General features: G+C 35.8%; 1 protein-coding gene across 1 annotated transcript; it reads left to right on the plus strand.

Moving 5' to 3' along the window:
* The first annotated feature begins 5,433 nt into the window (after nt 1-5,433).
* LOC140810800 (uncharacterized) lies at nt 5,434-9,673 on the plus strand. The gene is made up of 7 exons (XM_073168694.1): nt 5,434-5,800; nt 6,712-6,885; nt 6,952-7,044; nt 7,129-7,197; nt 7,914-8,120; nt 8,935-9,060; nt 9,154-9,673. The coding sequence occupies exons 1-7, from the start codon at nt 5,537-5,539 to the stop codon at nt 9,310-9,312; spliced, it is 1,092 nt and encodes a 363-aa protein (XP_073024795.1). The 5' UTR covers nt 5,434-5,536; the 3' UTR covers nt 9,313-9,673.
* Nucleotides 9,674-11,067: the final 1,394 nt, after the last annotated feature.

Genomic DNA, 11,067 nt, shown 5'->3' on the forward strand with positions numbered 1-11,067 from the left:
GTGCTGTATCTGGAATTATTCAGGATTTCTGTTCGATGGGATTCAATTGTAAGCATCGGAAGGGAACAGAGAGTATCCGTATAGCTACTATTTTGTCCGAGCCAGTTTTGTATTCTCGGATTAGAGATGCTCAGATGTCTGATTCTAAGGTTCAGAAATTAGCTCGGTTGGCTGATGGAGATAATACTTCTGGATTCCACTATCAGTCCGAGGGTCTTTTGTGCTTATCTGGTCGTGTTGTTGTACCGGAAGATGACACTTTGAGGGAGGAGATTTTGTCCCAGGCTCATCGTAGCAAGTTGAGTGTTCATCCAGGGAGCAACAAGATGTATAAGGATTTGAGGACTCGATTTTGGTGGAAAGGTATGAAACGTAATGTTTATCAGTATGTCTCCAAGTGCCTAGTCTGTCAGCAGGTGAAGGCTGAGTATCGACGACCTGGAGGTTTGTTGCAGAATCTTCCTATTCCGGAGTGGAAGTGGGAGCATATCACGATGGACTTCGTGACTCACTTGCCTATGTCTGTGGGGAATAGAGATGCTATCTGGGTGGTAGTGGACCGGCTTACTAAGTCTGCCCATTTTCTTCCATATAACAGAGATTTCACTTTCGATCGGATGGCACGGTTGTACATTCAGGAGATTGTACGGTTTCATGGTGTGCCCGTGAGTATCGTTAGTGACAGAGATCCTCGATTTACATCTAGATTTTGGGGCAGCTTTCAGCAAGCTTTGGGCACTACCTTGAGTTTGAGTACTGCATATCACCCAGAGACTGACGGTCAGTCAGAGAGGACTATTCGTACTCTTGAGGATATGTTGAGATCTTGTGTGATGGATTTCGGGCCAGCTTGGCAGGATCATCTGCCACTGATAGAGTTTGCATACAACAACAGTTTTCATAGGAGTATTGGTATGTCTCCGTTTGAAGCATTGTATGGTCGACGTTGTCGTACTCCTCTGTTCTGGGAAGAAGTCGGAGAACGACAGGTCGAGGGTCCAGAATTGATTCAGCAGGCCATGGACAAAGTTCTTGTGATCAAACAGCGGATTAAGACTGCTCAGGATCGACAAGCGAGTTATGCGAACTCCAAGCGCAGACCTCTTCATTTTGATGCAGGCGAGAAAGTGTTTCTCAAGGTATCACCTTTTCGGAGGATTCTGAGATTTGGACTCAAGGGTAAGCTATCTCCGAGATTCATTGGTCCTTTTGAGATCTTAGAATGTGTGGGAGATTTGGCCTACAGATTAGCTTTGCCACCGTATCTGTCTAGTGTTCACAATGTGTTTCATGTGTCCTTGTTGAGACGATACGTAGCGGATGAGTCTCATGTTTTGCATCCGACAGAAGTTCAGCTGAATCCAGATTTGTCTTTTGTGGAAAGACCGGTTTCGATCTTAGACCGGAAGGATAAGGTACTGCGGAATAAGACTATTCCTCTTGTCTTAGTGCAGTGGCAGCGCCGAGGTACTGAAGAAGCTACTTGGGAACTAGAGAGTCGCATGCGGTCAGAGCATCCAGAGTTGTTCTAGTTGTAGTATTTTCAGTAATGATTGTAATTTCAGTTGTGCTTTCAGTTTTAATTCATTCTTAAGTTGAATGTATTGTTGTTCAGAATTGTCATTCTTCAGACTCGATTTCGCGGACGAAATCCTTTTTAGAGGGGGAGAATGTAGTATCCCGATGCCTAATTTGAGTTAATTATTGGATTAATTATATTTCGGTGGGATCGGAAGGACCGAACCGGGTTCGGATCGTCCGAATAGGGTTCGGATCGTCCGAAGACAGGTGGCTGGACACGTGGAAGACATGCAGAGTTCGGATCGTCCGATCAGGGTTCGGATCGTCCGAAGACAGGTGTCTGGACACGTGGAAGACATGCAGGGTTCGGATCGTCCGATAAGGGTTCGGAAGGTCCGAAGGGTACAGGGTTCGGATCGTCCGAAGTGGATCGGATCGTCCGAAGAGGATCGGATCGTCCGATCGTTGTCTATAAATAGAGGCGCGAGGCTTCACTTTTTACTCGCCAATTCCGAGTGTTCCAGAGCGTTTTAGTCGTTTCTGATGGGTTTCTAGTCTTTTCCCGAGGTTTAGGCACTAGCGGGGAGCTACTGGTTTTGTAGCAGAGCTGTGCTCTAGTTGGGAGCTAGCGGCATCAGTGGGCTGACTACGGACGCAGGCTTGATTCTAGGGCTGATTGCTAGGATCTACTGATTTGAGGTACGAAAGTACTATCCGAGATAGCAGGATTGAGTATGCTTTACTATGTGTTGCATGTTTATATGTTGCATTATTATCTGTCATATGATGCATGGTTTATTATGCGGCATTTGCATAATCATGTTGAGCCTGACTATTTTTGAGATAGCCTGTTGAGAGGGTGCTCAGCCCTCGTTTGTTGTGGATGGTTGGACCCCGTTGGCCGACGGTGGTCAGGTCACCGGTATATCCACAGGTTTATTTTGGTATGGGAGCCACCTCCTGGTGCGACGGCGCAGAGTGCTACATACCTTGACGTCATTTACCTGAGCAGTATTTCGATATACCCAGATCCTGGTATCCAGTACATTTTGCATACATGCATGTCATAGTCTTGTATACTCATGCTTTCGGTGCTGAGCGTTTTATGCTCACGTCCTCGGTTTATCTCTGTTTTGGACACCCTATTCGATGGGGCAGGTCTCAGGTTGGACGGTCCAGGAGGGAGTGGACAGGGAGCTGGCAGAGGTTGACTTGTAGTTATTGGTACTTGTTCTTGGAATTTAGTTCGATCTGGTTGTTTAAGTATTTTGTACTTACAGATTCGATTGGGTTGTATTACTGTTTTTCCGCTGTTTTACCTGATTCAGTTTTAATGTTAATTTTGCATGCTTAAGTTCTGATTAGTAGGTGATTCTGGAACGGGTCACTACACAACCGATCCTCTTCTCTCTCCTCACTCAAAATTGTCTCTCCACTCTTTTGAAGACCCATAGCCGAACCTCCTTTCATTGTTGCACCGCCGCCATTGCCAACCAACATCACCATCGTTGCCAGCCACCATCGCTGCCTCAATCATGCCGGACTTTTTCAATTCCGATGATCCTTTATCGACGCAAACTTCGTCAAGTTTTCTAGTGCGATCTTGAGGAGCAACATCGTTTATGATCGTGGACCTTATTAGATGATTGAAGAAGGAGAACGATCCAATAGATTATTCATAGGGAGTTACGAGAAGAGCTATTACTACCTAAACATGAGATAGTTGGAGTCATCGTTTAGAAGGCAAAGGTAAAACTCATAAACATCCTATGTATGAAATTTAATTGAAACATACGACTCCCAAAATCTTTTTGATTGTCAAAAAATTTAAACTCCTGTTGTATTTTGAGTGTGAAAAAATGGTGCTCCTACATTAGAAGCATAAATTCTTGATCTACAACTCTTTTCAATACAAATAGCAATAATCTTTTTCCGTATCATCCATTCTATATAAATGAACGTCTTGTATCAACAACATAAAATTTCACAAATTTTCTACAATCAACATCTTTGAATGTTTGTCCTTCATATGAAATTAATCCAAGCATCTAGGGTATTCGACAACTGGCCTTGTTCGACCTTGTTATCAGTCTTTGATTGCGTGTCTTCCTCATCAATCCAATTATTAAGTTGCAGCCAATAAAAATAAATATAGCATAAATAATGCAAGGAATTAAATTTAAATAAAATTAGTACTTTAAAATAAATGATATCATGTGCATTACTGCTAAAAATGTATTCAACTCTATGAAGTACCAATCAACAAGAAAAAACGTATATAACCAAAACACTTTCAATAATTTCACAATTTCAATCTTGCTAGATGTAAAATACAACATCATCAAAACACAATATGGTCATGGATCTAATATATTTTACCTCACAAAATTTGGATTGCCAACAACTTCGTCTTTACTCATTGCTCTCAATTCGATCATGGTTAGAAACATACACATATGAATATGAATCATGTTAAGGACATGTCATCATCGTCGTTCAAAGACGCGTACATCTTGTGTTGTGGAGCTACATATTACGGAATAATAGGTTTAGGTGTAATATCAGCACATTTGTTCCCGAGACTCACAAATATATATTCATCAAACGAAAACCACTGAAAATTGAAATCATAAAAAACTGCTTCTTAATCTTACAACTACACAAAAAAGCATGGGTTGCAAGGTCCACTTCCAGATTCTGTTTTTCGTTTAATCCACAAAACATAACATCCAATTTAATAAAACAAAAGCTTAATATCAAAGATGCATTCACATAACATTCCCAAAAAGCAAAACCCGTGAGTGGTAAGCACATAACATTCCAAAAAGCAAACCCACTGAAAAAACGTAAAGCTTCAGCAAAAACTTCGCGCCAATCGTCTTCACTGCTTTTCAAAGTTCTGCATTTATTCTTTCAAAATTCTACGTCGCCCTAGCCGATTATTTCCTTTAAAAAATGAGGACAAAATGGCATTTTGGAGACCATTAGGGAGTTGATACAAAGAAATGGACTTTTTCAGGGAGTGGGAACAAATTTATGCTGACCCAGGGACTTTTAACAAAGTTAAAATGGTGTTGAGGATTTAATGCTAATTAACCGTTTTTGTTTTGATTTTATAGTTTGATGAGATTAATTTAATATACAAATACTGATATCAATAAATAAAACCTATAAAAAAAAACTCACAATCAACATAAAATGTGTGTTTGGATAATTAATTAACTACTGTTAATCAACACAAAATGAATATTAAAATAAAATAATCAAATATAGCATTTAAATATTCAAATTTAAATTTTACAAAATAAATTATTTTAAAATTAAACATCCAACAACATCTTTATTTTATAAATAAAAAAATAAATTATTATTGAATAAAGAATTATTCAATATTCATGACAACTATAAGAATAGATCTTAATAATCAAACATGTAAAATAAAAAATAAAGAAATTTGTTGTTTAATCCAACCATGACATATAAAGATTTAGAAAGATTAAAATTTGTGTTATGAATATTTTTTAGGTTTATTCAAATCCAAATCTCGTAAAATCTGACTAATTTGGAGAAGATTTGTTTATACACAATGAAATCCAATTAAATCCCTTAAAATCTAATTCTATTTTTAAAATCCAACTAACCAAATAGTTAAAACCAATATTTATAAATCCAACTCTCCACAAATCCAGTCAAATCCTTTAAAATCTAATTAACCAAACGGTTAAAACCAAGATTTATAATTCCAAATCTCCACAAATCTTCTCCGTATCTTTGTTTTCCAACATAGTGAAAGTGTAGAAATAATAATAATAATAATAATAATATACTTAAAAATAATAATAATAATAATAATAATAATAATAATATAAATATACTTAAAAATTTACAAAAACTGAAAACGCGTGGGGGGTTTGGTTTGTATGTACAAAAGGGTAAAAAAGCAACTCTCCCGCCATACATCGAGCACCGCCTTCCAGATCAAGAGCTGAGCCCCCATTCCGACACTTCTACATCAATGGAGATTCCGGTGATCGATTTAGCGCCGTACTTGGAATTCTCGGAAAACCATAATTGCGCTGACAAAAATGAGCTGGATTTGAGCCTGAAGAATATGTGCTCCGAGGTGAGCCGAACGCTGAGAGATACGGGAGCTTTACTAGTCCAAGATCCCCGCTGTACTGCTGAAGACAACGATCGGTTTCTTGATATGATGGAGATGTACTTCGAAATGCCTGATGAGTTCAAGCGCCGGCAAGAGCGGTCACACCTTCACTATCAGGTCTGTTTATTTTCAATTTAGGTTGGATTTCGTATGATAGAAAATGGGAGTTTTGATTGGAGATTGTTTCTATTGAAATTTCGAGGGGGATTTATATCTCGCACTTTTATATTTATTTATTTATTTCTGTCTAGATCTCGCACTTTTGTATTTATTTATTCCTGTCTTTTTGTGTGAGAGGAGTGTAGAATGGATTATACTGTTAGCTACACCCTAAAACTTCATGCCACCTAATAACATTGCCACTACTTTATGTGACTGCATTCACAAAATTCAAGTGAACACTTATGGCTTTGAACTGTCAATTGAAGCAGGAGTAGATAGGCCATGGAAAGCAGCAAAAAAAAAAAGACAGCTGAATTGATCTTTGAATGATATAATCATGGAGTCAGATTAAATCAACACAACTATGAATATTTAAATATCTCAGCTTCGCTTGTTTTTTAGTGATGAATATGCTGCTCACTTATTATATAAGGCTGGGAATGACCGCTTCTGTGAGTTCCGTATATTTAGTTTGGAGCATTCTTATGCATAGACTCTTCATCTGGTGACTGGGTGATGAATTCAGCAGTCTGGGCACTAATATCTGCAATGTTTAGTTCAGCACCAGAGAAGCGGGATAACCACAACAGTAAATTAACATAGGTTAAGCTTGATGCCTTGATGTGGTCTATATTTTCTACATGTTTGGACCTTATTAGATGAGTAGGATACGTGAAAACATAGCAGCTCATTTGTTTAATTTATAACATTTTATACATCTCCACCGTACTTAACGTTGGCATATTTTTCTTTTGTGCATTTCATAAATTTCTCCAAAATATATTTGCTGCAAGAACACCCAGTCAAGTTTCCTGGCAGGGCACCATTACAAACCTGAATTGTTTTTTGATATTATGTTTTCGCAGGTAGGAGTGACACCTGAAGGCGTTGAAGTGCCTCGTAGTCTAGTTGATGAAGAAATGCAACAGAAACTTAAAACAATGCCTGAAGAGTTTCAACCATCCGCTCCCACTGGACCAGACCCCAAGTGGCGTTACATGTGGAGAGTTGGTCCACGGCCTTCAGTTACTCGCTTTAAGGTCACCTTAGGTTTTCACACTTTGAGATTGTTGGGATTTTAAATTCTGACATGTCTTCATCTTTAGGAACTTAACTCCAAACCTGTAATACCTGATGGATTTCCTACATGGAAGGATACTATGGATTCATGGGGAAACAAAATGATATCTGCGATAGAGGTGAGACATCAGCCTTACAATTTTTCTTGTTTCTCTTTCAAATGGATAGTTGTGTATCTTTCATATTTGTAATTCTGTTCTCAGGTCGTTGCTGAAATGGCTGCAGTCGGCTTTGGACTGCGAAAGGATGCTTTCACTTCTTTAATGAAGCAGGTTGCTGTTCTTCATAGCCTGTATTTCTCTTTCTTTCATCAACTCATTTAATGTAGGTCTGTCTAATTTCTCATGCATAACCTTCGTGGTAGAAAATTTTGTGCTTGTCTCTTGCATGGACTTTGCATATGATGCCAACTCAAAGATTTTATGTTCTAGTGTTGTATTGTGCACATCACCTCAAATGTCATTTTATAAAGATGTTTACCTTACATAAGTGAAATACCCGTAAATTTAGTGCATCTCAGTTGATAAACTTCTGAGATTAAGTTGTGGTAGAAATTACGATAATGGTTCTCGTAACTTCCTTTTGAGTCTTGTTGTAGTTTATCTTTCATGTTGTTATCATAATTCTTTTCTTAGCATGTTTGCACGTTCAACTTCAGAAATAGTGAAATACAAGAACTGAAAAGTATTTTTGGCTAAAAATAACCGAATGACTGTAAAAGCTCCGTCTACCTGTCTGACCAAAAAACTTTGTACCGAGTTAGTAACTCTCATCTATGATTTCCACTCCCATCTTCTCACTAGGAGCCTGAAATCCACGGATCTCTATCTTTATGTTTTTCCAGTCTGATTCAAATAATACTCCTGCCTATTGATGGTTTGAAGTATTGTATGAGAATTTTAATCTTTTTCTCTTTATTTTCTTTTTTTTAATGCACGCTTCTTCCCTTGACGTACTCTTATGCAAGAATAATCAATTCTAATTCCAGGGTCCGCACCTACTTGCTCCAACAGGAAGTAACCTAAGACGACATGGTCAAATTGGAACGGTGTTTGCCGGATATCATTATGATCTCAATTTTCTTACCATTCACGGGAGGAGTAGATTCCCAGGTCTGAATATTTGGTTGAGAAGTGGGCAAAAGATGGAAGTCAAAGTTCCCGTGGGATGCCTGCTCATTCAAACAGGAAAGCAGGTATGAGTTATTCTAGGGATGGTAACGGGTCCAAGTTGGGGCGGGTTGCCCGGGACCTGCCCCGCGAACCCGACTAGTTTAATCCGGGTTGGATCCGTCGAAAATATATAATTTTATATTTATTCAATAAAATTTTAAAAATCAACAAATCATTAAATTTATGTGTCCAAATTTATATTAATAGTGTTCATGACAAAAAAAATATTATCACAAGTTAAAATATATTGACTTGTATTTAATTGATAACCAAAAAAAATTGTAATCATATGTTTTCAAATTAAACATCTAATAATAATAATAAAATTAATTAATTTCAATCAAAAAAATTTATAAACTAAAATTATAGATAAGATATTAATTATTTAGTGTAAAAAAAATAATTATATCATTAATAATATATATTTTAAATATATACATATTTGGTCGGGGCGGGTTTGACCAAACCGGGACCCGCCTTGAACCCACTTGTAGACCCGCTTTGTCGGGTCTAAATCCGCTTTGTTGGAGCCTGTTTAATACGAGATAGAGTTCAGACTCGACTCATTGTCATCCTTATTTTTTGGCATTCCACAAAGCTAAATATCTTGATTAAATAATATTTGTGAGCTAGTTGTGGGGTATGTTGTTATTCTTTACTTGTAAAAACTGGAAAAAAAAGAGTAACTACTCATTTTGCTTCTAAGGTGACTCGGGTAAATGATCCCCCTCCCCCCCGCTTTATTATCTTTAGATGATTTTCCTCCCTAATTCTACGCCGTTTTAAGACTTGTCATCCTTCTTCCAATCCAAACCTTAACCTTTCCTGCTTATGCAGTTGGAGTGGTTGACCGGTGGAGAGTGCATAGCTGGAATGCATGAGGTCGTTGTCACCGACAGAACACTTGATGCAGTAAAACTTGCTTCAAACCAAAACCGAAGCCTATGGAGGGTATCCTCAACGGTATGTACAACTAGGACACGTGCCTGTTTCTTACAATTTTGTTACGTAAATATTACTAACTAAAATCTGGTCATATTGTTGCATTGTATCTAGCTTTTTGCGCACATAGCATCAGATTCAGTTTTAATACCTCTAGGCCACTTTGGGAACTCACCCCTATCCAGCAAGTATCCTCCAATATGTGCCGGCGAATTTGTAGAACAGGAGCTATCAGCTATCAATCTGAAAGGGAAGAAAGAAGTCGCTTCGTAACACAGCTGGAGAATCTGTCCAGAATGAGCGACTAAGGGAGGTCAAGTTCCTGTATTTGCTCAATGATTTGTTACCAGCAAAAAAACATGAATGCTAATGATATTGTTTATGTTTCTAAAATTATTTGGGAATGGATGGAGAGGTGCGATCTAAAAAAATGAACAAATTACAATCATTTTTTTTAAAAAAATTTAAGCTGAATAAATAGTTGTCTAACTCGACTTTCACTGCGTCCCTACCCGGCCGACTTGATTGATCGACTGGTTCATTATCAACTGATTGATTGATGAGAAACTCTCTTATCTTTGAGAGAACGTTTTTTGATTGTATAACAATCATTCATTCAACGTAACATTGGTCTTTGAGTCACTTTGGCAGAAGCCATTTATCTCAGATTTATTTGATTTAATGAAATATAGCTATTCAATAAGTTATTGGCCATGGAAAATGATGCTGTTGATGTTACAAGACAATAAGCCCGCTTGATGTCTTTCAAGTCAAGGCTCCATAACAGAATTTCAAACAATTTTATATTTTAATTTAATCATAATTCCAGCATGCACTTATGTAGTCGATTTTCTTTATGTGTACGTATATTATTGTTAAAAAAATAAAAAAAATAAAAATCAATTTAAATTTTTTTTGAAGTCAAATAAGTTATTTTAAAGGTAATTTGTAGAAAAATACTTCTGTCCGAGATTTCTTTAAGATTCAGTACCCAACAGATTTTTTTTGTATTTTAGTACCTGACAAAACACCAACTTAGGTTTTACTACATATTTAATGTATTTTTACATTTTTACCCTTTTAATTAATAAAAAAGTATATAAATACTTATTTTTGTTGGACATCTACTATATCCATTCATCAATCCCAATGTATTTGGATGACATGTATATTTAATTTAAATATTTTTTTATTAAAAAAAACAAATTCACAACTAATTGAATTTTTTGAAATACTTAGTTTTACTTATGAAATACTTAATTTCAATTTTAAAATACTTGATTCATTAAATGAAATACTTAGAATATTTATTAAAAACTGGATATTCGAATAAGTATTTAAAAAAAAAATTCGCAACTAATTGAATTTTTTGAAATACTTAGTTTTACTTGTAAAATACTTAATTTAAATTTTAAAATACTTGATTTAGTAAATGAAATACTCAGAATGTGTATTAAAAAACTGGATATTAGAGTATGCATTTAAAAAAAAAAATTCGCAACTAATTGAATTTTTTGAAATACTTAATTTAAATTTTAAAATACTTGATTTAGTAAATGAAATACTCAGAATGTGTATTAAAAAGCTGGATATTCAAATATGTATTTAAAAAAAAAAACAAATTCGTAACTAACTGAATTTTTTGAAATATTTAGTTTTACTTGTGAAATACTTAATTTTAATTTTAAAACTACTTGATTTAGTAGATAAAATACTCAGAATGTGTATTAAAAACTGGATATTCGAATATGCATTAAAAAAAATAAATTCGCAACTAATTGAATTTTTTGAAATACTTAGTTTTACTTGTCAAATACTTAATTTTAAATTTAAATACTTAATTTAGTAAATGAAATACTCAGAATGTGTATTTAAAAGCTGGATATTCGAATAAGCATTTAAAAAAAACAAATTCGCAACTAATTGAATTTTTTGAAATACTTAGTTTTACATGTGAAATATTTAATTTTAATTTTAAAATACTTGATTGAGTAAATGAAATACTAAGAATGTGAATTAAAAAACTGG

This window comes from Primulina eburnea, chromosome 13 (genome assembly GCF_022965805.1).
Source record: "Primulina eburnea isolate SZY01 chromosome 13, ASM2296580v1, whole genome shotgun sequence".
In the NCBI taxonomy this organism is placed as follows: domain Eukaryota; kingdom Viridiplantae; phylum Streptophyta; class Magnoliopsida; order Lamiales; family Gesneriaceae; genus Primulina; species Primulina eburnea.